General features: G+C 45.1%; 1 protein-coding gene across 3 annotated transcripts in view; it reads left to right on the top strand.

Annotated features, from left to right (window-relative positions):
- MYOF (myoferlin) overlaps positions 1 to 27,861 on the top strand; it is a 175,641-nt gene that overhangs the window by 57,345 nt on the left and 90,435 nt on the right. For all 3 annotated transcript variants that reach the window (XM_016918879.4, XM_016918880.4, XM_063782019.1), the window contains 9 exons: positions 15,439 to 15,605; positions 16,264 to 16,392; positions 20,959 to 21,021; positions 21,105 to 21,155; positions 22,288 to 22,318; positions 22,830 to 22,945; positions 23,617 to 23,743; positions 25,686 to 25,789; positions 27,732 to 27,800. In XM_016918879.4, the coding sequence (XP_016774368.3) occupies positions 15,439 to 15,605; positions 16,264 to 16,392; positions 20,959 to 21,021; positions 21,105 to 21,155; positions 22,288 to 22,318; positions 22,830 to 22,945; positions 23,617 to 23,743; positions 25,686 to 25,789; positions 27,732 to 27,800 (857 nt within the window). The remainder of the gene's footprint in view (positions 1 to 15,438; positions 15,606 to 16,263; positions 16,393 to 20,958; positions 21,022 to 21,104; positions 21,156 to 22,287; positions 22,319 to 22,829; positions 22,946 to 23,616; positions 23,744 to 25,685; positions 25,790 to 27,731; positions 27,801 to 27,861) is intronic.

The following is a 27,861-nucleotide window of genomic DNA, read 5'->3' as shown; positions in this document are numbered from 1 at the left end:
TTGGGAGGCCAAGGCAGGTGAATCACCTGGGGTCAGGAGTTCGAGACCAGCCTGGCCAACATGGTGAAACCTTGTCTCTAATAAAAATTCAAAAAAATTAGCCAGGTGTGGTGGTGAAGGCCTGTAATCCCAGCTACTCCGGAGGCTGAGACAGGAGAATTGCTTGAACCCATGAGGAGGAGGTTTCAGTGAGCCGAGATTGTGCCACTGCACTCCAGCCTGGGCAACAGAGTGAAACTCCGTCTCAAAAAAAAAAAAAAAAAAAAAAAAATGGAATTCTCCCTCCTGGGAGGAAGTCCTGCACTTGTTGCTGAGGTGGCTCCTCGGGGCTCATCTTCTTCTTGCTTCTCTTGGTTGGGAACTTGGCTCTCCGGCCGCCCGAGGGTTCACTTGACACCTGCAGCAGCACCCTCCCTGCCTGTCCTGCCCAGTCCCACCTGACTTCTCATCTTGCTCAGCCTGACCTCAGCCCCTGCCCCTGCTTATGCACCCATTATGAATGTTTTGGCCCATTTTTTGACTAAGTAGTTGTGAGTTTCCAGTGAGGGTTAGGTGGCTTCCTCTTGGTGACAAGACTGAGATGGCCCCAGCACATCAGCAGCATGCTCTGCCCATCGCCCTCTTCCTAGCGGCACCCTGAGCATTCTACTTGGCTTTGGACACTCAGCCCTGCGGGAGCCCTGCAGTGGCTCAAGAACATCCATGGCTCCCTTTGCTTCCACAGCAGTGATGACAAAAAAAACAAACAAAAAACCACGAAACACAGAGGACACAGGCCAGCACCAGTAACACCATCAGGGACAGAACTGAGTGGTCCCACCCATTTCCCTCAGACCTCCGCTGCCGATGACTATTGTTACCAGCATTTGTATCTGTGTGGGAAAGGCACTAGGCGCTTTCTGGCCTGCACAAGGCAGCCCTCATTGATGGGCTATCTGGAGTAGCCTCTGAATTGGAAAGATCAGGGCATCTTTCTTCATACTGTCGTTTCTCCTAAGCTAGACCCTGTTTATTAGTTTCCTAGGTCTGCTGTCCTAAACTACCGCAAACTGGGTGGCTTAAGCAACAGAAATATTCTCTCGCAGTTCTGGAAATCAAAAGTCTGAAATCAAGGTGTCAGCAGGGCTAGTTACTTCTGGAGCCTCTCAGCCTTTCTCCCAGCTTCTGTTGGTTGCCCGCCTTCCTTGGCATCTGTGGCTTGTAGATGCGTCACCCCAGTCTCTGCCTCTGCTGTCACATGGTGTTCTACCTGTGTGTCTTGGTGTCTTTGTTGCTTTTTTCCCCTCTAGGATATAGCTCCTGAGTGGCTCAAGGATCTTCCTCTCTATGTGTCTGTTTTTGATTTTTTGGTTTTTTTTTTTTTTTAGACAGAGTCTGGCTCTGTCGCCCAGGCTGGAGTGCAGTGGCGCGATCTCGGCTCTCTGCAAGCTCCGCCTCCAGGGTTCACGCCATTCTTCTGCCTCAGCCTCCTGAGTAGCTGGGACTATAGGCGCCCACCACCACGTCCAGCTAATTTTTTGTATTTTTAGAAGAGACAGGGTTTCACCGTGTTAGCCAGGATGGTCTCAATCTCCTGACTTCGTGATCCACCCACCTTGGCCTCCCAAAGTGCTGGGATTACAGGCGTAAACCACTGCACTCGGTTTTTTTTTTTTTTTTTTTTTTTTTTCAGATGGAGTCTTGCTCTGTCATCTAGGCTGGAGTGCAGTGGTGCAGTCTCAGCTTATTGCAACCTCTGCCCCTAGGTTCAAACAATTCTCGTGCCTCGGCCTCCCGAGAAGGTGGGATTACAGGCGCCCGCGACCACACCCGCTTAATTTTTGTATTTTTAGTAGAGATAGAGTTTCACCATGTTGGTCAGGCTGGTCTTGAACTCCTGACCTCAAGTGATCTGCTTGCCTTGGCCTCCCAAAGTGCTGGGATTACAGGTGTGAGTCACTGCACCCGACCCCTCTCTGTGTGTCCACGTCCAAATTTCTTATAAGGCACTGGTCATTGGATTGGGACCCACCCGAATCAAGTTAAGATAAGGTCACTGTGGATTAGGGTGAGTCCTAACCTTCTCTTAAGGTCCGCAACCTTATCTTAACTGTACAGAAACCTTGTTTCCAAATAAGATCACATTCTGAGGTTCCAGTGGACATGAATTTTGAGGGGACAGTATTCAACCCAGTACACTGGCAGATAAAAGACAATTTCATATGTTGATTCCATTCCAAGAGCCAAAATATTAAATGGGTCCTCTTGTGTTACCCCTTCTGCCAGGCCTTTAGGAAAAAAAAAATACTGTGGTTCATTCAAGTAAAAAGAGTAAACTTAAAGAGGTCAGCGCCACACCATTTGTTAGTATTGATAAAGTAAGAACATTGCTTGCTGGGTTTATTTTATTTTATTTTTTTGAGATGGAATATTGCTTTGTCACCCAGGCCGGAGTGCAGTGACATGATCTCTGTTTACTGTACCCTCCGTGTCCCAGGTTCAAGTGATTCTCATGCCTCAGTCTCCCAAGTAGCTGGTATTACATGTGTGCACCACTATGCCCGGCTAATTTTGTATTTTTAGTAGAGATGGGGTTTCACCATATTGGCCAGGCTGGTCTCGAACTCCTGACTTCAGGTGAAATACCCACCTTGGCCTCCCAAAGTGCTGGGATTACAGGTATGAGCCACCACGCCTGGCCCCAACTATTGAACTTTTAAACCTGCTGGCGAGAAAATCCCTGCCACCCAAGGCTCCTTCTCCTTTCCTCTTGGTTTAAGCCTTTGTTTGTAGCACCAGTGCTCCCAGCAGGACAGTAGACTGAAGGAGTCCACCATCCCCTTAGGAGTCTGGCTCACAGCGGGCTCAGCACCAGGGAACTGCACAAGCGCAGCCCCGCTCTCCCACGGAAGTTCTTTAGAATCCCTGACTTTGCTCAGCTAAGATAGGAAATGAACCAAAACTTGGGTTCCTTCTATTTGGATTTCAAACAAAGAAGGTCACCAAGTGTTGGTCTGCAAATGAGCTGTGTCTGCAGGGCAATTTTATTTTTAAATGCAAGATGACAGAGTGAAATTTCTATGTTTGATCTTAGCCAAAAGTCTGAGAAGTAATGTGAAATTTCTTTATTACAAAAAATAAACCGGGCTCTTTGATCTGGAAGTGCTGCCTTTGTTCTATAAAATGAATGTTTGTCGGGGCTGGGTCAAAGGTGGCATTCTGTGTGTCGGCTTCCTAATCTGGCTAAGAGAAACTTTCCTTCAGCATTTAAAAAAAAAAAACAACCTCTAATAGCCTCAACTATCTAGATGTTTCAAGGGAAAACATTTCTTTTCCCTAACATAGTGTCTTAGTCTGTTTGCATTGCTATAAAGGAATACCTGAGGCTGGGTAAGTTATAAAGAAAAGAAGTTTATTTGGCTCATGGTTCTTCAGGCTGTACAAGAAGCATGGTGCCAGCCTCTGCTTCTGGTGAGCGCTTCAAGAGGCTTCCACTCATGGGGGAAGGAGAAGGGGAGCCAGCATCACATGATCAGAGAGGAGGAAAATGAGAGAGAAGGCAAGGGTGCCACTCTCTTTTAAACAACCAGCTCTCAGGTGAACTCATTCATTACTGCAGAGAAGCCACCAAGCCTTTCAGGAGGGATCCACCCCCATGACCAAAATACCTTCCAGTAGGCCCCACCTCCAACACTGGGGATCAGATTTCAACATAAGATTTCGAGGGGACAGATATCCAAATTATATCACATGGTAATTCAGTTCAACTGAGAAAAGGTATCTTTGAGCACCTACTGCAACCCCCTGCTAGGGAAGACACCAGGAGAAAAAACAACTTACAATCTTGGGGGAATATAAGACAAACAAATATGAGACAGAGAACAGCAAGACAGCCATACCTCTTGGCATTGCATACCTTAATGACATAAGCAGGACATCTGGCCCAGAATTTGCTTTTTTCCCTTCAATTAACTTTCTTTCTTTCTTTCTTTCTTTTGAAGTGGAATCTCAGTCTGTCGCCCAGGCTGGAGCGCAGTGGAGTAATCTTGGCTCATTGCAACCTCCACCTCCCCGGTTCAAACAATTCTTGTGCTCAGCCACCTGAGTAGCTGGTATTACAGGCACGTGCCACCATGCCTGGCTAATTTTTTAATTTTTAGTAGAGACAGGGTTTTGCCATGTTGCCCAGGCTGATCTTGAACTCCTGACCTCAAGTGATCCACCTGCCTTGGCCTCCCAAAGTGCTGGGATTACAGTCATGAGCCACTGCACCCGGCCTCCCTTCAACTGACTTTTAAAGAAACCCTTAAACTTTACCATTCTATGTAAAAGTAATGTCTGCTTCTTCTGATTTATATATTTTCAAATTCTTAAAATTTGAGCTTGTTTTTCTTTCCTCGAGCAAAAAAGAAATATCTGCTTAATAAAATGTAAATGTCACAGAGATACATGACATGGAAAGTGAAAATCTCTGGGTCCCATCCTCCTGAGATAACCACTGCCAGCAACTTCTGGTATTGATTTTAAAGGTTCTTCTCCACATAGTGGCTCCTGCAGAGGAGAAATTAGAAGTATTTATGCTGGAATACAAAAGTTAAGATTTTTAGGAAAATTTGCCCCTGCCATTTGTAGAAGCTAGTTATGATCACATATCACAGGAAGTGAACACCTGAGGGCTTCTTTTTTAAGGAATTCTTTCTTAGAGCTTTTATATGAAGATGACAAAAGGTAGAGACCTTAGGGCACTGGTGGCTTGACTGAAAGTGTGTGTTGTCAAAGATGTTCTTTTCATTGACCCCCCTGGAAGACTGTTCCCATGACAGAGGGGAGGGCTGACCCAGTCTCCAGGCTTGACCTGAAAACCTGTTACCATGGCAACTTAATTCGCCAGATGTCAGTCCACTTAACTGGAGCCTACATTCCCGTAGCTGGAAGAAATTATTTCTAAAATCTCACGTCTATTTTTGAAGCACCATCTGTTAAATTTGCGCCCTGTCCAAACATAGACATTCAAAAACTCATTCATAGCCAGACTTCACTGCTTCAAATGTCTTTCATTCCATGAATCCCAAAGTCATTTGCTTAAAATTAATTTTTTTTAATGGAGTTTTTGCTCTGTTGCCCAGTGATCTCAGCTCACTGAAACCTCTACCTCCTGGGTTCAAGGGATTCTCCTGCCTCAGCCTCCCAAGTAGCTGGGATTACAGGCACCGGCCACCACACCTGGCTAATTTTTTTAATTTTTAGTAGAGATGAGGTTTCACCATGTTGGCCAAGCTGGTCTTGAACTCCTGACCTCAGGTGATCCGCCAGCCTCGGCCTCCCAAAGTGCTGGGATTACAGGCATGAGCCACCATGCCCAGCCTTAAAATTAAATTTGATCCAGTTCAGAAAATATTTATTGACACCTGACTATGGGACATACAGAGGTGAGAAAGCCATTGTTTTACCACCAAGGAGCTTGCAGTTCAGTAGGAAGGTAAGAGATAAACATGAATAACTATAGCCCAGAGCTGAATGTAATACATTCCTCCAGAGAGATTGACCAAATTGTTATATAGGAAACAATTGCTTTCAGAAAGTACTTTTTCAGCTGTGTATTGCAACTCTGTATTCATGGTGCCTAGCACAGCCCTTGAGAAGTCATAATTGTTAATAAATGCTTGGTTGGTTGAGTGAATGAATGAGTGAGTGAATGATAGATGGGCACTGAATATGGTTTAAAAATTTTTTTTTAAGAAGGGCATTTTCGGGCCGGGCACGGTGGCTCATGCCTGTAATCCCAGCACTTCAGGAGGCCAAGGTGGGTGGATCACCTGAGGTCAGGAGTTCGAGACCAGCCTGACCAATATGGTGAAACCCTGTCTCTACTGAAAATATAAAAATTAGGCGGGCGTGGTTGCATGCATCTGTAATCCCAGCTACTCTGGAGGCTGAGACAGGAGAACTGCTTGAACCCAGGAGGCGGAGGTTGCAGTGAGCCGAGATCGCACCACGGCACTCCAGCCTGGGCGATAGAACAATACTCCGTCTCAAAAAAAATAAAAAGAAGAAAAAAGGAAGGGCATTTTGGGGAACGCTAGTGAATATGCCAAAGCTCCTGGCTCATTCAGAAGTGTGTTGAAAGCGAAGCATGTTCCTGAGGGTAGTAGGTCCTAGGCTGGGTTATTTGTCCTTGATGGGAAGACCATGGGGCTCCATGAAAGGTACTCCATGACAAGGGACTGACTTGGTCGGAGCCTAACTGGAAAATGATCCATGTGCCAGAAGATTGTTGCAGGCACTGTTTCCAGGATTGGGTTTCTAATCAAGTGGCTTTGTCTAGTAAACTGATTATATTAGTCCAATTTTTCTCTAGGATATTTAGGAAAATCAAAGTGCTCATCATAAACAAGTGGTTCTCAACATTTAGACACAGTGAAATCATCAAGGGAGATCTCTAAACGTGCAGTCATCTGGCGCCCATCTCCAGAGAGTTTAATATAGCTCATCTGGAGGGGAGCCCCGGGTCTGTATGGAGAGCCTGATGCAGGCAGATTTCGGAGTTCACTTTGAGAAACGCTGCAGTTGTACGTTTTGCCTGCTGAACGTGATGTTGTCCAGAGGGAGACATAGATCTCTGGGCTTTGTTATCTAGACTGGCTCACAGCCTGATCCCCCAATTGCCCCGCAGGACTGCATTTGCATCCCTGCTTCTTAGGTTCCTCCATGGTACCTTTGCTCTGGTCTACATATTGGAACATGCTAGAAAATTCTTAGGGCACATTTAGTGTTATTTACCCAGGAATTGGGGTGGGGTAATGAATTGCTTACAGTAGGACACAAACATTTCTTTATAAAACTTTTAACATTTTAGAAATTCAGAAAAAAATTATTCTACATTCCAGCTAAGAAAATGTGTTATCTCCAAAATATTACATGTTTTCCTGCTTCAAAACTTACCCTTTCCTGTTCTGCATTGTCTTTTAGCTTACACCGAAGATAATATGATATCAGCCCTTTGTTGTGCTTGGGCAATGACCTTTGGCTCAAAGTGATAAAATTCTGGCTTAACCAGTACCACCACTTAACAAGACTTCATCTTGAAAAGCAGAATTAGGATCAAAGGCAGAGGCCAGGAACCGTGGCTCATGCCTGAAATACCAGGACTTTGGGAGGCCGAGGCAGGAGGATCACTTGAGCCTGGGATCACTTGAGACTAGCCTGGGCAACATAAGGAGACTCCATCTCTCCAAAAAAATAAAAATAGTTAGCTGGGTGTGATGGTGCACGTCTGTAATTTCAGCCACTCTAGGGGCTGAGGTGGGAGGATTGTTTGAGCCTGGGAGGAGATGAGAGGAGAGGCAGAATGTTTGGATAAAGGGGGCTGCCAGGGGCTGAAGTGGGGTCTGTGTTCCAGCCAGGAGGATCCCAGTCCAGCCAGGGTGACCAGCAAGTGCTCCTTTTCCTCAGCCATTCCTAGGAGTTGCCTTCACTGGGAAGCTCTAACAAGAATCCCCCTCCCTGGCAAGGTGCAGACAAAGTGGGATGATGGAGGTGGGGGACAATGACCTGCAGCTCTGGTGACATCTGATATCTGAGTGACTGATATCCCACTCTCTTCTGCTTGGTAGGGAGAAGTGGTGCTAGAGAACAGTATGGGAGCCTGGAGGAAGAAGGGACATTGATATGCACTGGGGAAAGGCACAGTTGGGGATGCCAAAGGCAAACTTGACTGTATCACGAGGTCCTCTAGGGCTGCCAACTCTTCAGCACTGAGTGGGTGGACAGATGCCATGTAGGCAAGTGTCATTATCACAAGTGACTGCACACAAGGGCAGTTGGCAGGAATATTGCTGCTGAGCGTCTGGAAAGAGGACCACAATACATCTCAGGAATGATTACATTGCTGGAGCTATGATGGAGAACCATTTCCAAATGTTAGTGGAAACATCACAAGTAAAGAAGAGTGGATCACATGCAGTTACTGATATTCAGAAAGGAGACAGGTCAGTGTTGGATGCAGTGAGAAGCTTTGTAGGATTTGACCAAGTGACATTATAATTATTGGAGAGGCAGGATGGCATTCCTACAAGGGAGTTGTGAAGAGCTTGTCATAGCCGGAGAGGGACAGTGAGGAATCTTGAACCACTGTGAATCAACAGATCTGGATTTGAGCATTGGCTCCACTATCAAGCTGTGTGACAGTAGGCATGTCACTTAACCTCTCTGAGCCTCAAGTTCCTTTCTTACAACATCAGGAGGTTAGATTTAATAATATGTAGGGTCTCTTCCAGCTCCGAAGTTCTATGATTCTATTAAAATGGCCTGGTCATGGCCGGGTGCAGTGGCTCACGCCTATAATCCCAGCACTTTGAGAGACTGAGGTGGGTGGATCACTTGAGGTCAGGAGTTCAAGACCAGCCTGGCCAACATGGCAAAACTCTGTCTCTATTAAAAATACAAAAATTAGCCAGGCATGGTGGTGTGCACCTATAGTCCCAGCTACTTGGGAGATTGAGGCTGGAGAATCCCTTGAACCCAGGAGGTGAAGGATGCAGTGAGCCAAGGTCATGCCACTGCACTCCAGCCTGGGTGACAAAGCAAGACTCTGTCTCAAAAAAAAAAAAAAAAAAAAAAAAAAAAAAAAAAAAAAAAGCCTGATCAAAGCCAGGGTTAATATATTATAAGAAGATGGGATGAGAGAAGTTTCTTTTTCTTTTTTTTTTTTTCTTCAGGTGGAGTCTCGCTCTGTTGCTGAGGCTGGAGTGCAGTGGCGCAATCTCGGCTCACTGCAACCTCTGCCTCTGGGCTCAAGTGATTCTCCTGCCTCAGCCTCCCGAGTAGCTGGGATTACAGGCGCCTGCCACCACACCTGGCTAATTTATTTTATTTTATTTTATTTTTAGAGAAGGGGTTTTGCCCTGTTGGCCAGGCTGGTCTCGAACTCCTGACCTCAGGTGATCCACCCGCCTTGGCCTCCCAAAGTGGGGATTACAGGCATGAGCCACCACGCCCGGCCAAGAGAAGTTTCTTTGGTGATTACTTCTATTTGCAAATGCCAGGATGAGCAGCTGCTCTTTGGTTCAAATAGGCTGAATCAAAGAGCAGAAAGTGTTTCAAGGATTAAATGAACAAATGCTGCAGAGAGTTTGAGTAAGAAGAGACCTGAGGTTGGACTGTTGGATTTTGCAACACGAAAGTCTTTAGTGGCCTTGACAAGAGCAGTTTTGGTGGACTAGGAGGGCAGAGGGCTGGCTGGAAGAAGCATGAGAATCAGAGACAGAGTGAAGAATGTGAGTAAAAATGATTCTTCTGAGGAGTTTGCTCCCAAGAGGGGCAGGAAAAATGGAGCAGTAACTGTAGGGGGCACTGTGGAGTCAATGAAAGTTTTGTTTTTTAAAATTCTGGGTGATATTTCAGCGTGTTTATATTTTGATGGGAATGATCCAGTAGAAAGGGGGAAACCGATGAACGTATAAAGAGGCAAAACTCCTTAAGTAGCAACAGGAGATAGGATCTGTGCAAATGCGGAAGAGTTGGCTTCAAGTCAGGGAGCACAGATAGTTCAGTGACTAATTGTAGCCGGAGAGAAGACAACAGATACAGGTAGATGATTGATTTGGAGTTGGAAAGATGTGGAAATTATCTTCTAATTGCCAATTTTCTCAATGCGATAAGAAGCCAGGTCATTAGTGGACAATGAGAAAGATAGAAAGGGTGTTGGAAGCTTTCAAGATGCAAAATAGGTGGCCGTTCAGAAAGGTAAAGTGATTTGACTGTGCTGGTTAATTAGTGGCCATCTCAGACCAGGATCCAGGAAAGTTTTGGGATAGATGTCTTGGAAATGTGGTAAGATGGCCAGGCAGCCCTGTGAGGACACTTACAGTTTGTGATCAGGAAATTAAAGTGAGATCAGTCCAGTAAGATGTGTGTGCTTCCCAGCCAAGTTCAGCTGGCTGGGTGCAGAGGTGAAGTCAGTGGAGGGTTGAATAAACCAGGTAAGCACAGTGAAGTGAGAGGGGGAAGGGGATCGAGGGGCATGCAGTGGGGTGGTTGCAGTGTTAGGTGGCAGGATCTAACCTGGGCTAGGGGTAAAGCAAAGACATGGAGGAAGTGGGGTGCAGGGAAGGCAGTGTGCTCATTAGATTGGGGCTGCTTGTGGGCTGGAGTAAGAGAGGAAGCAAATTGGAAAGATACAAAAGATGGCCTCTCAGCCAGGCGCGGTGGCTCACGCTTATAATCCCAGCACTTTGGGAGGCTGAGGCGGGTGGATCACTTGAGGTCAGGAGTTCGAGGCCAGCCTGGCCAACATGGTGAAACCCTGTCTCTACTAAAAATACAAAAATTAGCTGGGCGTGGTGGCAGGTGCCTGTAATCCCAGCTACTCAGGAGGCTGAGGTAGGAGAATCGCTTGAACCTGGGAAGCAGAGCCTGCAGTGAGCTGAAATTGTACAACTACACTCCAGCCTGGATGACACAGTGAGACTCCACCTCAAAAAAACAAACAAACAAACAAACAAACAAAAACACAAAACCACAAAAAACAACAAAAAAGATGGCCTCTCTAGTGGACTGAATAGTGGCCCTCTAAAATGCATGTCTATATGGAACCTCAGAATATGACCTTATTTGGAAACAGGGTCTTTGCAGATGTAATTAGTTAAGATAAAGTCACACTAAATTCAGTGACTGTAGTTCCTTGTTTGTTTGTTTTGTTTTTTGAGACAGAGGCTCTCTCTGATGCCCAGGCTGGAGTGCAGGGGCATGATCTCAGCTCACTGCAACCTCTGCCTTCCAGGTTCAAGCGATTCTCCTGCCTCAGCCTCCCGAGTAGCTGGGACCACAGGTGCACGCCACCACACCTGGCTAATTTTTAAATATTTTTAGTAGAAACGGGGCTTTGCCATGTTGGCCAGGCTGGTCTTGAACTCCTGGCCTCAGGTGATCCACCCGCCTCAGCCTCCCAAAGTGCTGGGATTACAGGTGTGAGCCGCCGAACCTGGCCCACTTGTTCTTATGAGAAGATGGGAGGACACAGAAGGAGAAAGGCCGTGTGACCACAGAGGCAGAGACTGGAGTTATGCAGCCACAGGCAAGGCATGCTCAGGATTGCCGGGAGCCACTGGCTAGGAAGAGACAGGAAGGATTTTTCCCTCGAGGCTTCAGAGAGAGAATGTCTCTGCCAACATCTTGATTTTATACTTGTAAGGTTTGGAACTGTCAGGGAATACATTTCTTTCTTTTCTTTTCTTTCTTTTTCTTACCTTTCTTTTTCTTTCCTTGCTCTGTCACACAGGACAGAGTGCAAGGGCATGATCATGGCTCACTGCAGCCTCGACCTCCTGGGCTCAGATGATCCTCCCATCTTAGCCTCCCGAATAGCTCAGACTACAGGTGTGCACCATCACACCCGGCTAGTTTTTAAATTTTTTTGTAGAGATGGGGGGGTCTCCCTATGTTGCCCAGGCTGGCCTCAAACTCTTGGGCTCAAGCGATCCTCCTGCTTCGGCCTCCCAAAGTACTGGGATTAGAGGTGTGAGCCCCTGCGCCTAGCCAGAGAATACATTTCTATTGTTTTAAGTCACCCAGTTTGTGGGACTTCCTACGACAGCCTTCAGAAGCTAATACAACCAGCAGCTTCCTGTTCAGTGGGTGATTCCTGACTTGGTGTGGCCCTCTGTGGTTGTGAAAGAGTTGCTCTTTGTAGATCCACTTGGCCGTGGATCACGTTCAGGCCTGGGTCTCACGAACAGGGCCTGCCAGCACAACTGCTAGCCTTTCACTCATGACACAGCTTGCACATCAGGGTGTGTTTAACAGTGCCATAGGGGCCCCCTCATTCTTTGTGGAACCCATAGCATTCTTTGTGGAGCCCGTACCATTGTTTAATCCTCTGCAGCTTCCTGCCACATAAAGGGGAGGTTTCCTGCTTGAATATTCTTCTGCTGCAAGGCACAGAGGCTGGCTGTCACCATGGCTTAGGCTGGTTTCCTCTGACCCATCCCTTTAGCCTAAAGTCTGAATAGCAGAAGACATTCTTTGTTATCTGCAGGCTGATTCTAGAGCATCCATTGAGAATGTAATGAGTACTTGTCCAGAGTCCAGCATTGCAAAGGGGTATGATTGACCCCGACTTTTTCTCCTGCTTACTGCCATAAACAATCACCAGCCTAAAGTGCTATAATTTATGGCAAGGAGGAAGTACCACTTAGGCCCAGGATGATGGAAGGAAGTTCGTCTTCGTTGCTTGGAGGAACCCGACAGCTGTCAGCCCCAGCCATTGCTCGGTCCAGGACAGGTTTGCCGAGGGGAAGCGCCTGGCCCGCAGTGCTTCCCCAAGGCTGGTGCCAAGGTTGGGAGGAGCACCCCTTCAGCCATCTGGGTGTTCTTTCCTGAGAGTTGTTCAGTAGTTTTTCCAAATGTGAAGGCACATTTGTGCCTGGGATCCTGTTCCCCTTCCCATTTATTTACTCATTCCACATTTATCAAGCACTTTCTATATACTTTGTGTAAGGTGTTCTGTAAGGCATGGGGCAGAAACAAAGAAGCAAAGGCAAGCTCCTTGCTTCTGAAATGCCTGGGAGTAGGGGAAGCCTATGGGTTGACAAGCAGGTGCAAGACTATGTGGCGAGGACTAGAAAGAACAATGTGTGGTGGGTAGGAGAGAGCGGGACTAACTCCATCTGGAAGACGTGGGGAGGGCATGTTGGAAGACAGTATGTTTCATCTGAAACTTAAGAAGGAGAGGAACTTACCTGCTAGAGAGTAGGATGAAGAAGATTCCAAGAGCTTGGATCCAGGTGCCCTAAGAGAGACAGCAGGTAAGCCCTTCTTTTGAAGTCTCTTCAAGAATAGGCAAGAGGAGGTCCAGATCATCTTGCAGAGGACAAAGATTCCTTATCTTTGACTTCCATGAGGTTTTCCCAGTAGCCTGAAAAAGATGTTGAGGTACTAGGAGTATAACATGTCCTTCACCTACAGCCTGGTTTTAAACCCAGTTTTATACCAGAGAGGCAGTGTGAAAACTTGGTCCTGGTTTTAGCTCAGCTTCTAATAACTTAACCACAGGCAAATTACCTTAGCTTTCTGGACCTCAGTTTTTCTGTCTGTAAAATGGGGTGAAGGGTAGGTTGGATGAAGGATCTCTAAGGTCCCTTCTAGGACAACATTCTGTGGGTCCATGGCTACTTGAAGGAAGTGTGAAGTGAAGATCTAGAGAGTGTTGAGTCAAAGGATCAGAGGACAGAGTAGGGAGTCACACTCAGTGAGTAGGAGACAAAAACAGGGGCCCACAGAAGAACCTGAAAAAGTAGATCAGGGGGAGGAGAGCTGCAATGATCTAAAAATATGTATATGAGCACTGGTGTCCAAGGCTATGGAAGATCCAATATGGAGATACAGAAAAGGGCACTGAGCTTGGCAAAGAGAGGTGACTGACCTTTGAAGAACAGAAGCCAGGCTAGGATGGGCGAAGCATGAATGAATGGATGATGAGGAGCAGAGCCCACCCTGGGCTAAATTGCAAAGCAGTGCATGTGGAGGCCCCCTTTTCCCTTGTGGCTGCCTCTTCCTCACTTTGGGACCCCTGCCTGCTGTGCTGCCCATGGACTGCTCCAGCGCCCCATCCCCACGCCCCCAGTAGCTGGTTCCAGGAAGTGTCCTGTGCTCCAGAAGAAGCCCCTTCCAATTGCAATGGTCTGAATGGTTGTGTCCCTCCACAATTCACACATTGAAATCCTAACCCTGAAGGTGATGATATTAGGCAGGAGGCCTTTAGGGAGGTGATCAGGTCATGGGGCCAGAGCCCTCATGCATGGGATTAGTGCCGTGATCAAAATGGGCTCAAGGGAGCTCCTTTGCTTCTTCCATCATGGGAGGCAGAGAAGGCTCCAACTGCAAACCAAGAAGTGGGCCCTCACCAGACACTGAATCCGCTGGTGCCTTGATCCTGGACTTCCCCACCTCCAGAACTGTGAGAAATAAATTTCTGTTTTCTAAAAGCCACCCAGTTTGTGGTATTTTGTTATAGCAGCCCAAGCAGGTGAAGACACCAACCAAAACTGATTACACAGCAAAACTAAAAAATAAACAGTTAATTTATTGGGTGCTTCTGTATGCCAGATATTGTGCTAAAGGCTTCGCCTATAGATAATTACACCTTTACAGTAACCCTGTGGTAAATACTATTATTTTCCCCTCTTTACAAATGAAGAAACTGAAGCTTAGAGAAATTATGAAACTTACTCAGACTCACATAGCTCGAAAGTGGAGGGTGGGGAGTGGATTGAGCCTAGGCCACATGGCTTCAGAGCCCAAGATTTCAAGAGCTATGCTACATAGTAATCTGATGAAACTCATTCATACCAGGATGTGAATGACTGACAGGTGACTGTCCGTGGAAATTAAATATCTTTCATGATCTTGCATCATAGAGAAGGAGTTTCAGAATCCAAAAGCAGGGTTCTAGACAGGGTGGCTTGTCTTCTAGGCTCTCTTAGATTATATTGTACAGATTACCAGAAGTTCTAACTCTTTGTGTGTTAAGAAAAGAAAAGCTAAAGTTTGTCAGCGAGTTTCAAAGAGCTCGTGAATAAAAGAAAGGGGAGAGGTAGTAGGCAGAGTTGATTTTTGGTTTTTGGTTTTGTAGGGAGAGAAAGACCTGTGTCTACTTGAAGGCAGAGGAAAAGCTGCAATAGAGACGGAACCCCCGGAGGTACACAAGAGAGAGGAGACATTTGGGGAGCCTGAAAATAATCAGGAGGTAGTAGGATCTGCAAATATTCAGGAGGTAGCAGGATCTAATGCATGGCAGAGGGTTGAGATTTTCACTCTGCTGAGCAGGGTAAACCTTTTCCTGAGTGCAGAGGGAAGGTAGAGGGATAAAGGAGGGGACACGTGTGTGTTAAAGTGACAAACCAGGAGGAGGAAGGAAGAGCAAGATGATCACCTTGGTGCTTGGCAAGAAAATGAGGAGAGTTTCTCTTCTGCCATTAGGGTGGAAAGAGCAGTTGTGAATTAGGAGGCTCAAGCAGGAAACAGTGCAAATAGATCACGAGCAGATCTCTAGAGAGAAGATCTGCAGTGGGAGGGATGGAGTTGAAGCTTGTCATTGCAAGACTGCAGTGTTCCGTGATGTTTCTTCCTTTTTCCATCCTAACACTAATGAGAACTCAGCAATCCCTGGCTGGGTCCGACGGTGCCATCCCTCTCATTGTCCCTGTGATCTCTGCCATTCTCTTGGTCTCTTCGAAGGCAACCTGAGCAACAGCCCTGATGTACTGTGAACACATTTTCCTAAAGAATTTTTCCAAGTCACAAGAAGTCCCAAGTCAGTGTCACCAAGAGGATCTCCTTCACCTGCCACTTTAGGAACACTTAAAACATAATGGCGGACAAAACCGTGTCCTGGAAACCTGAGCCTTTGGACATTTACAGGATAAGAGCTATCCCTCACTGGGTTTCTTTCTGATATTTTAGGAGATGGGGAAGAAGAAGAAGGTGATGAAGACAGGTTGGACAATGCAGTCAGGGGCCCTGGGCCCAAGGGGCCAGTTGGGACGGTGTCAGAAGCTCAGCTTGCTCGGAGGCTCACCAAAGTAAAGAACAGCCGGCGGATGCTGTCCAATAAGCCACAGGACTTCCAGGTAGCAACGGCCTGGCGTTCTGCTTCTTTGTTTAATCTTTATATTGCCCATCTTCTGGCAATTGCAGTGATGTTTCAGTGGACCTATTCCAACGGACAATGGCTCAACCAGTAAAGAGAGATGTCAGTGTATAAACCCAGTAAGAAAACCTCTCCATCTTTCTTCTGCAGGCACAAGTGGGTTTAGTCTAGCCAGCTGGTGGTCTCCAGAGAAATAAAACTATAATTCTCCTTCCCTTTGGCAGAAGGAAAGAGCTAATCAAAGAACAGAAGCACAAATACTGTGTTTTTCGCAGCTCTGGGCCCTGTCTTAGATTTGGAAGGCAGCTATGGAGTTAGTTCATCACTAGGCTCAGCAAGACCAGGTGCATGACTGGAGTCTGAGCAGTGACCTCCACCTGCCCTGCCCTTTCCTAGGCCGGCTTTGAATGATTTCATCCCTACAGCTGCTCTTGGTCTCTATAACCCAACCCCAGTTCCCCATCTTGGGAATGACCCTAGGTGGCTCCACCCAATTGGTAGCACCTGGTATACCACAAAGCTGCCCTGGCCTGGTGTTAGCAATCCTAAGAGGTGAAGGAAATGAACCAACAGCTGAGGATCCTAAGGATCCCACGTGCTGGGAAAGGTTGGGTAACCATCCCCCTTCTGTGCTGCAGATCCGCGTCCGAGTGATTGAGGGCCGACAGTTAAGTGGCAACAACATAAGGCCTGTGGTCAAAGTTCACGTCTGCGGCCAGACACACCGAACAAGAATCAAGAGAGGAAACAACCCTTTTTTTGATGAGGTAAAGGGGTTGAGAGGGCATGTTTCTGCTCATGAGTCCCACTGGGGAGGGAAACACGGGAGCAGCTTCACTGGTGAAGACACCACTGAGTTCCAAGTAGAGATCACAGGAACAAAACTTGGTGTGACCATGTGAACGCATGGCAGGGTCTTGGAAAAAGCCCTGGAGTTTAAGCTTCATGGTAAACCCACTTCTGCTATTGGAAAAGGAGAAATAGGTAAGTAACAAATATAGCTTTTTTTTTTTTTTGAGATGGAATTTCGCTGTTGTTGCCCAGGCTGGAGTGCAGTGGCGTGATCTCGGCTCACTGCAACCTCCACCTCTGGGGTTCAAGTGATTTTTCTGCCTCAGCCTCCCAAGTCGCTGGGATTACAGGCATGCACCCCCACACCCGGCTAATTTTGTATTTTCAGTAGAGACGAGGTTTCACTATGTTGGCCAGTCTGGTCTCGAACTCCTGAACTCAAGTGATCCACCCGCCAACAAAGTGCTGGGATTACAGGCATGAGCCACCACGCCTGGCCAGCATTTATTTAAATAAAATTGTTCACTTGGGACAATCTAAAAGATATCTAGCTTTTAGATATCTAAAAGCTAAATGATGTGAAGATCCAAGGCTAAGCAGGTATGGGGGTACACACCTGTAATCCCAACACTCAAGAGGCTGAGACGGGAGGAGTGCTTGAGCCCAGATTTTCAAGACCAGCCTGGGCAATATAGTGAGATGCCTTTAAAAAAACGAAAATCACCTGGGCCCCTCTGTCAGTGGTTCTCAGAGATGCTGTTGCCTTTCTGGTGTTTTTGTGACAACTTCTTGATGATCCCCTCGACCCTTATGAGAGAGGACATGATGTCTCCTAAATCTACCTTTGCTTATTCTAATTAGCAGGGTGTCTCTGAGGGACAACTCTCGTGACTAATCCAGTTTTTTACAGGTGTCAAAACATACTTGGCTGCAAAAATAATATATGTTAAAGGAAAGCAGTTATTAGCACACAGGGGCTTTGTTTGTTTTGCCCCCCATACTGATAATTTTTTTTTTTTTTTTCTGAGACAGAGTCTGGCTCTGTCACCCAGGCTGGAGTGCAGTGGCGTGATGTTGGCTTACTGCAAGCTCTGCCTCCTGGGTTCACGCCATTCTCCTGCCTCAGCCTCCCGAGTAGCTGGGACTACAGGCACCCGCCACCACGCCCAGCTAATTTTTTTTTTTTTTTTTTTTGTATTTTTAGTAGAGATGGGGTTTCACCATGTTGGCCAGGATGGTCTCGATCTCTTGACCTCGTCATCCACCCACCTCGGCCTCCCATAGTGCTGGGATTACAGGCATGAGCCACCACACCCAGCCTTTTTTTTTTTTTTTTTTTTTTTTTGAGACAGAGTCTCTGTTGCCAAGGCTGGAGTGTGGTGGTGCAATCTCAGCTCACTGCAACCTCCACCTCCCAGGCTAAGGCAATCCTCTCTCACCTCTGTCTCGCAAGTAGCTGGGACTACAGGCAGCCCACACCACCACGCTCAGCTAATATTTGTATTTTTAGTAGAGATGGGGTTTTGCCATGTTTCCCAGTCTGGTCTCAAACTCCTGGCCTCAGGTGTTCCACCTACCTTGGCCTCCCAAAGTGCTGGGATTACAGACATGAGCCACTGCGCCCTGCCTCCCATACTGAGAATTTAGCCTGTTCTACTGCCCTCTTTTATAACACTCCTCAAAAATACATGATACCTTGACAATCATCTCAAATGCAACAAAACTCCATGACTGGGCTGTGGGGAGAAATGATATATTTAGGGAACTTTTCAGAGTCTTGGCCAACTGTGCTGAGGAGACACATTTCTGGGATTCCTCAGGCCTATGTCTCCTGCTCTGTTCTCCAGCCCAGGCCTGTCTTATCACACTTCCTCTTCATTCCCTACAGCTCTAATCCCAGCTCTGGCGTTTGTCCTTTTTTTTTTTTTTTTCTACTTCTTTATTCAGAAAAGAAATGGTTTCTTCTATGCTGCGTTTCTATTTCTTCCTCTTTGTTCAAACTGGCTTCCAGCTCTGCAGAAGGCCCTATTTTCTTCTCACCTCTAACCTCTAACCTCTAACCTCTCCCCCTCAAAGGAATCGCAGACGACAGCAGGCAGCCAAGTACAGTAGTATACACATTCTCATGAGAGGTAGGGGCTGCACAGAGATGGGGCACTGGAAATGGACTTCAGGGAAGGCAGAGAGATTCACGTTGGAGGGCAAGACTGGATGGGGAGGGGAGGAGGCAAGATGCTGGATTACTTGGGCCTAACGCGTAAACCCTGTCCATGCATTGATAATGTAGGCTTCCTGTCGACTCATCTACATTCCCAGGAGCCCAGCAAACATCTCCACCTTCCTCAGAATTTTCCCGTTTTAATGAGTTTGAGGGGGATTAGATCTCTTGGCAAAAGAGAAGTCCAGTACCTTAATCGATAAAAAAAATTTTACGGGATAGGAGAAACAAAAGTAAGATGATAAAAACAAATATATAAAAGAGGTTTACTAAAAAAAATTTCTAGCCTGGCCAGGCGTGGTGGCTCACGCCTGTAATACCAGCACTTTGGGAGGCCGAGGTGGGTAGATCATTGGAGATCAGGAGTTCAAGACCAGCCTGGACAACATGGTGAAACCCCGTCTCTACTAAAAATACAAACAATTAGCCGGGTGTGGTGGCACTCACCTGTAGTCCCAGCTACTCAGGAGGCTGAGGTAGGAGAATTGCTTGAACCTGGGAGGCGGAGGTTGCAGTGAGCCAAGATTGGGCCACTGCACTCCAGCCTGGGTGACAGAGCGAGACTCTGTCTCACAACAAAAAATTAGCCTGGCATGGTGATGGGTGGCTGTAATCCCAGCTACTCGGGAGGTTGAGGCAGGAGAATTGCTTAAAGCCTGGAGGCGGAGGTTACAGTGAGCCAAGATCGTGCCACTGCACTCCAGCCTGGGCAACAGAGAGAGACTCCGTCCAAAAAAAAAAAAAAAGAATCCTAGCCTGTATGTATCTTTTTAACCAACTAATATTAAACTTGTTATCACCAATAATAGGAACAAAAATGATGTGGTGTCCTCATGTGAGATAATGGAAGTAATCAACATCACCTGTGTCAAGTCTTGTCAAATGGCCAATTTGCATCCGACAGTGAGGAAACATTCACACAAATCTAGACTGTGGGATATTCTACAAAACAACGGGCATGGTGGCTCACGCCTGTAATCCCAGTACTTTGGGAGGCCAAGGCAGGAGGATCATTTGAGGCCTGTAGTTCAAGACCAGCCCGAGCAACTTAGTGAAACTTCATCTCTATTTAAAGAAGAACAAAAGGCAAGGGAAAACACAAGAAACAAAAAAGGAAATAGCACTGTTCTATATTTTTATGTAGCTTCCTTTTGGAAGCTGAAGAGACTCAAAAACCAAATGCAGCGTATGATTCTTGCATAGATCCTGGATTTCTTTGAAAAGCTAAAGTTTTTTGTAGGGATGATTGGAGAAATTTGAAAATTGACTCTGTTAGATGTTAAATTTCTTGGTTATGATAATGGTGTTGCAATTCTATAGGCGGATGTCCTTGCTCTTAGGAGATGCATGTAAATGTATTTTGAAGGGGTGAAGTGTCATGATCTCTAAAGCTTTCTTGCAAATAGTTCAGTTTAAAAAAGAGAAAGATAAAGCAAATGTCCAAAAATGGAACAATTGGTGAACATAGGTGAAAGGTGGTATTTATTTTACCATTCTTTCAGCTGTCCTGTAGATTAGAAATATTCCTAAGTAAAAAGTTGGAGGAAAAAGTCTCAGTTGGAGTAAGTGTTCAATCTTTTAGGATTAACATTTATTAGCCTGACATGGTTAAACCTCCTATATACCTAATATTCATATCCCAAGAATCAACCTTCTTAAAATTAGCTTTTACAATGTGGTCAATATTGACTTTGCTGAGGCACTAACTTAATCTAATGGGCAAAATTGTCTTGAAAGGTGCTTTCTTGGAGTAAAATTAGAGTCACTAGACACTAATAGAGCTAAAGATATTAGAGAAATTTAAAACACACTCCAGGTCATGCCAGCTCTAAGCACTCATTTTGGTAAGCATTGCAGCATGAAGTCACCTTGGATCTTTTTCCCTTTTTTTTTTTTTTTTTGAGATGGCTTCTCACTATATTGCCCTGGCTGGTCTTGAACTCCTGGGCTCAAGCACTCCTCCCATCTCAGCCTACTGAGTGTTGGGATTACAGGGGTGTACCCCGATACCTGCTTAGCTTTGGATCTTTACATTATTTAGCTTTTAGATATCTAGCCCCAGGTAAACAATTTTATTTAGTTAAGTAAATGCTGTATTTGTTACTTACCCTTTTCTCCTTTTTCCAACATGAAGAAGTGGGTTTACCATGAAGCTTAAACTGCAGGGCTTAAACTCCAGGCCTTGCCATGTGTTCACATGGTCAAACCTAATTTTGAATTTGTGTTTTGCATTTTTTAGGAGGGCCCCCAAAATTATAGCATCAGATCCCCCTAACCCGAATCCCCTGTTAACATTTAAACATCTGCTCTATTGTTTTGGCAGTTGTTTTTCTACAATGTCAACATGACCCCTTCTGAATTGATGGATGAGATCATCAGCATCCGGGTAAGGGTCAGCAATTAGGAAGGTGCTGCTCACTCACGGCCAGGCAAAGCCAATCATTTCTTCACTACTCTTCTTTCTTCCAGGTTTATAATTCTCACTCTCTGCGGGCAGATTGTCTGATGGGGGAATTTAAGGTGAGTGACAACAGTCTGCTTCATTCAACTTACAGAAAGATGAGAACTTTCATAATAGAAATCTGATTCCTGTGTACCCATCTTGGTGGCATCTTGGGAATGTGTAAGGGTTCAGCATGATGACGCTTGCTGAAGGCTGCTTGGGGCTTGTCTATTTCCAAAGTATAACAGTGAACAGAGCTCTCAAAGCAAGATGCCCTGAAGCTGCCATATCAGGGCCCTTCCCAGGGTTGTATCTGGATGGAAGCAAATCCACTGCCACAAAGGGAAGGGGTGTTGACCATGGCAAGAAGTCCACCATCCACCTCCACTTACTGGGGGCCCCAGAGCTCCATCTGCAAAGCCAATTATGGTAAATTCAGAGTGTGAAAGGAAAGCCAAACAAGGCAAGAGGTTCAGGGTGCTTCTATAAGTAGCTCTCACTGGAATGAAAGGACAAATACTTGGTTGGCTTCTTCCCAGCAATTCTACATGGAATAGGCTGCCTCTCCAAGAAATGAGCACCAGTCACTAGAAGTCCTAGAAGATGATCTGGGTCAGGCAGACCTGTGTTCATACCCTGTCTGCCACCAAGTAGCCACATGTCCCAGAGGAACTCAATCTCTCTGATCCTTAGTTTCTTCATCTGTAAAATGGGATCACTGAGAAAATTAAATGAGATAGTATGTGTAAAGCACCTAGTATAGCACCTGGCACATTGAAGTGCCCAGTCAATGGTTATATTAGTAGTAGCATTAGCTGGAGGAGAAGGAGGAGGAGGAGGAGAATTGGACAGGAAATTGGGACAGGTGAATTTCTGTAAGATGACCAATGGTCCCACTTTGCCTGGGACTTTAGTGGTAAAACTGAGGATAACCCAGGCAAACTGGGTCATATTGGTCACTCTGCTTCTGTGGTCCCTTCCAGCCCTAAGACTAGCTCATTCATTCAATAGTGACTTACTGAGGGTCTTCCATGTGCCACACATCAGACAAGGCACTGGGGATACAGAGAGGATAAGACGGAAATGTTGGGTCTCAAGGAAATTTAAGTGTAATCAAGACATGATATTTAAATATAATAATGGCTTCTTTAAAGTGACTAGACTGATTTTAAAATCTACTTAGACTACTTTTGATTATTGTTTTCCCAGATTGATGTTGGATTTGTTTATGATGAACCTGGTAAGTAATGTTCTCCCTATCAATATGAAGTCTTAAATTCATTCCTTCTAACTCTGAATATGATTCTAAGAATCAAGACAATTTGGGGGGATCAAAGAATTAAAGTTAAAGGAATTTTTTAAAAAATGTTTTCTTAATGAGGGAGAGGAGAGGATACTTAGTGGGAATAAATAACAGTAGCTTAGAAAAAATGTCTAATTTTTTATCTTAACATTCAAAATAGATGATTTCTATGTTTTGTGAGGATATTTTGATCTTATCAAAATTAAATTATAAAACTAGTTGGTACAACTTAGAGAGTCTTGTTTGAGTTACACGAGGACAGAATGGTGGGGGTGGGGTGTAGGGAGAGTACAAAACAGAAGACGTGAAAGTGGACACTCATCTGGGGAATTTGGTGTGTCATGAAGAGGCTTCCAAGAAAATGCAGCTTATCTTATGGCAGAGGAATCACAGACTTATCAGTACCTTTTTAGCATGTCCATTTCCTTTTACTCCTTCTCTATTTTAGGCCATGCTGTCATGAGAAAGTGGCTTCTTCTCAATGACCCGGAAGATACCAGTTCAGGTTCTAAAGGTTATATGAAAGTCAGCATGTTTGTCCTGGGAACCGGAGATGAGCCTCCTGTGAGTCCCTACATTCTCTACTTTCTACAATTCTCACTAAAAAAGAAGGCCATGAGTTAAGCATGTGGGCATGGGTAATTGTGAAATGGAGCACAGCTTCCCGTCAATACCCTCAGATTCCCCCTATTCTTCAGAAGCTGTTCTTTTCTTCATCGTGGAATTATTGTTCTAGCTTACTTAAACTCTTATCTGATGTCTATGAGTGAGCGTTTAATTGAGAATCGATGAGTGTGTTTTTACAACGTCCTTGCATCATTAGAAAGACTGCTTTTATCTAGAAAGCATGACTTACTTGCAGAATTAGGCATTGCTACCTAAATAGTTAGTGATTATTCTAGGAAACTGGGTGGCAAACTGCAGAATATAAGTGGCCAGAGAGAAGTTGAAGGGACATCAGGAACACACACACACACACACACACATGCACATGCTCTTACTATTTGATGCTCATAAAATGACAGAATGATACAAAAACATGAGCATTGATTTTGTGGAGCAGTTTTGAGGTTGAAGGAAAACTGGTGGCTGATGGCAGGCTGAACTCTTAAGCCCCAAACACAGGAAATCTTAATGGAAACGATTCTGAATGGTTTCATTTTATAAGCATTAATTTGGCTTTTTCCAAGTGCTGCTTTTCTGTATGTATAATTTAAATCATGTGCCCCTAATAGCCTGAGAGACGAGATCGTGATAATGACAGTGATGATGTGGAGAGTAATTTGTTACTCCCTGCTGGCATTGCCCTCCGGTGGGTGACCTTCTTGCTGAAAATCTACCGAGCTGAGGACATCCCCCAGAGTATGTACTGATTTAATCTTGCCCCAGAATTGTCGATTATGTGTGTGATGAAATGTGTTAAAAATCAAACTCTAATAGTGATTGGTGTCCCTATTGTATGTTTTTCTTCTGAAGGGGCTTCATGGGCTTATTTTCATTCATTCTGGCCCCGTTGAAAGCTACCTGAGCAGGCTCATGGCACAGCTAGTTGGTTGCTGATCGTGTTCCTTGTTGAGTACCTGCCTTTGGCCCATTTGACACTCTCTCTTGCTATTCTATATCTTCTCTTTTTCTAGAGGATGCTAAAGAGATATGAGCAGTCAGTACTTCCAACCCCTTTTATCCCAAATGAAAATGTGAACTGTTATTATCAAATCAAGGTGTTTGCTATCCAGCTATTAAAAAAAAATAGCAGAAATTAGCTGGGCGTGGTGGCGGGTGCCTGTAATCCCAGCTACCTGGGAGGCTGAGGCATGAGAATCACTTGAACCCAGGAGGTGGAGGTTGCCATGAGCCACACCACTGCACTCCAGCCTGGGCAACAGAGTAACAGAGTGAGACTCCATCTCAAAAAAAAAACAAAAAAAAACCAAAAAACAACATGCTGAGCAAAGGGTAGTAATGTCCCAATGACTAGAAGTCTGCCACTATTGTATTATGAAATATATTCAGCAAGAGACTGGTTGCATTTAAGGGATCGCTTCTAGTGATTCCATTTATAGGAACTAGTCTGGTTATCCCTCTGTCACTGCTGATGGCCCAGCCTCCTATTTGCCTTGCTGGGCCTGTCTGGTTCCTGCTGGGCTCTGGGACATGGGACCCTTCTCCAAGTCCCCAGGAGGCTGCACTCACTATACAGGCCATGGATCTCTTCAGGATTTGCTGCTTTTCTTGGGAATCCTTTTCCTCTTTTAAGATCCTATGGTCTTAAAAGATAGTATTGTAGGGCCTCCCCATACCCACCTTTCTCTCAAAAATGTGTCAAATGGGCTGGAGGCAGTGGGTCATGCCTATAATCCCAGCACTTTGGAAGGCCAAGGTAGGAGGATTGCTTGAGGCCAAAAGTTCAAGACCAGCCTGGGCAACATAGCAAGACCACTGTCTCTATTTTTTTTTTAAAAAAAAAAGAAGAAGAAGAAGAAGAAGAAAGAAATACATAAAGTAAATAAATTAAAATCCTGATCTCTATTTACTTTTTAGCTTAACTATAGATTGTAGTTGATTAAATATATTATTTGTGATTATGTCAAATTTTCTTGAATTTCTCTCAAACAGACTAGGACTATATCATTTTGACCTAGAGCATCTTTCTCCTGATTGAAAGCAGGCCTGAGTTTGAGAATCATCTTTTACTCTCACTGAATGAACTTTATTGTATTTTTTTCCTCCATAAAAGATCAAGTTTTTATTTTATTTTATTTTATTTTGAGATAGAGCCTCACTCTGTCACCCAGGCTGGAGGCTGGCATATACTGGCTTGATCTTGGCTAACTGCAAGATTTAAGTGATTCTCATGCCTCAGCCTCCCAAGTGGCTGGGATTACAGGCATGTGCCACCACACCTGGCTAATTTTTGTTTGTTTGTTTTGAGATGGAGTCTTGCTCTGTCACCAGGCTGGACTGCAGTGGTGTGATCTTGGCTCACTGCAATCTCCGCCTCCCAGGTTCAAGCACTTCTCCTGCCTCAGCCTCCCGAGTAGCTCGGATTACAGGCGCGTGCCACCACACCCAGCTAATTTTTGTATTTTCAATAGAGAAGGGGTTTCACCATGTTGGCCAGGATGGCCTCGATCTTCTGACCTCGTGATCCACCAACCTTGGCCTCTCAAAGTCCTGGGATTACAGGCATGAGCCACTGCGCCTAGCCTGTTGCAACTATTTTGATGTATAAGAGAACTTTTAAAATTTTGCCAAATTTCTGGGAATTGAATTTAATTTCTGCTGTATAACTATTACCTTCCAGTGGATGATGCCTTCTCACAGACAGTAAAGGAAATATTTGGAGGCAATGCAGATAAGAAAAATCTCGTGGATCCTTTTGTAGAAGTTTCCTTTGCTGGAAAAAAGGTTTGTACATGATCTAAATGCAGATGCTGCTAGGAATAAATATCTAAAACTACTGTGCTTTCCTTGGAGTGAATTCCTGCTTACTCTTTGTTAAAATAGCTCCCTGATGAGCCAGGCACTCTGCGGGAACACAGATTATCTGAGTCTGAACACGCCAGATTTCTCCACAGGTTTATTTTGGAGTGGAAAGTATGCAGAACACAAATTAGGAAATTCAATCTTTCGAGAGATTAAAATAGGGAAGGCTACCACTGAATTTCTGGAATTGCTTTTCAGGTCCAAATGTTATCTTAACCTTAGGCAAGCTCTCTGGCCAGCCACACCCATCCCTGGTAAATGTTGTAGGACAGAGACCCCCCCACCCCGCCAGTGCCCTGTTGCCCCTTCCTGTCATGTTTCTCACCTTCCATGGCCCAGTAAACTGTTGAAACCAGAGAATGGGTCAGGGAAGCCCCATCCCACTCCCCTGAAAATATCTGGGAGACTCTTGGTGTAGGGACAGCTATAACCACCACTTTTACCTACAGAGATGGTCAAAGATTGGAGAGTTGAGAGTTGGGTGAGATTCTATAGTAGAATAATAGCACATCATGGACAGTTACAGACAAAAAGAACTAGCATCTTTTATGTGTTCGAACCATATAATTATGAAAGCAAGATTTGGCAAACCACATGCACATACACATATGACTGGTGCTTTTTTCTAAAAGATTCAGTGGGTGTGGTGGAAAAGCCTTCAGCTCTGGGGCAAAATGAGGCCTGAATTAAATTCAGGCTTTACCCCACTTCATAGGCAGGCAAATCGCTTACCCTCTGAGTTTTCATTTCCTGAACTATAAAGGGAGATAATAATAATCACAGGATTGTTGAGAGGTTTGATTCATTCAAAAAGTCATTAAGTACCAGATTCTGTCCCACGTACTGGGATATAGAAACGAACACATGGGAATAGAAGAGACAGACAATAAACAAGCAAACAAGAAACTGAATAATTTTAAATGGTGCCCAGTGCTACAAAGAAAACAAAGCAGGGACAAGAAGTGATTGGTGCAGGGGAGGAGTGTTTATCCAGGTTATCAGGTGAGACTCCTGGAGAAAGTGACAGTTGAGCAGAGGCCTGGATATGCAGAGATCAGGGAGGGAGGCATCCAGGCAGGGAGAAGGGCGATAGAAGGGCCCCAAGGAAGAAAATGTTAGCAGGGAAGGCCTGCCCATGTGGCTGCTGTAGAGCCAGCAAGCGGGGAAAACTAGGAGATCAGTGAGAAGTAGGGTTGGGACAGTAGGGCTTCATCAGCCCAGGGAAGGATTGGGGCTTTATTTGAAGTGTACTTTGAGGGCCCCCTGAAGATGTTACACAGAAGTGACATGAAAGTCAGGAGGCAAGAGAGGGTGTGGAGTTCAGATAGACAACCGCAGGTGTCCTGGGGAGAAACATTTCAGGATCGGCTTGAAGACATTCCAGGATCTGCTTGAAGACGGAAGTGTCAGGGTGTGGCTGATTCTGGTTCTGAGCCTGACCACCTGAATGAAGAGCGATGGAAAGACTGGAACAAGAGTCAGTTTGGGGTAGAGGGCAGGGAGGCTGGCGGGCAGGGTCAAAAGATCTGTCTGGATGTGTTAATGGTAGATGCTTCCCAAACGGTATGTAACAAATGCTCTATCAACCTTATCTCTTGCTTTTTTACATTAATCTAACGTTAGAAGTCTGACAATTGAAAACTAGTTAAAAAAAAGGTTAAAAGCAAGCTCCTAGTGCCTTGAAACAGCAATAATTAATATTAAACCCATGTCATATTTTACAAATCATCAAGAAAAATAAAGTTTAACCAGGTTCCTAAGTATATAAGTAAACTGCTAAAGTCATAATCTAGTATGCATGGATTGTAAACTTTTAGAAATTAGAAACTTGAAAACCTACACTTTTGCTTTGGTGATTTTGCAGGTTTGTACAAACATAATTGAGAAAAATGCAAACCCAGAGTGGAATCAGGTCGTCAATCTTCAGATCAAGGTTTGACTTTATTTTCTTTCAGAAAAAGTAAGAATACTTACTTAATAATTACTAAATCATT

The sequence above is a fragment of the Pan troglodytes genome, chromosome 8 (genome assembly GCF_028858775.2).
Source record: "Pan troglodytes isolate AG18354 chromosome 8, NHGRI_mPanTro3-v2.0_pri, whole genome shotgun sequence".
Lineage (NCBI taxonomy): Eukaryota > Metazoa > Chordata > Mammalia > Primates > Hominidae > Pan > Pan troglodytes.
Note: the sequence above shows the minus strand (reverse complement) of the source record. Positions and strands in the feature narration are given on the sequence as shown.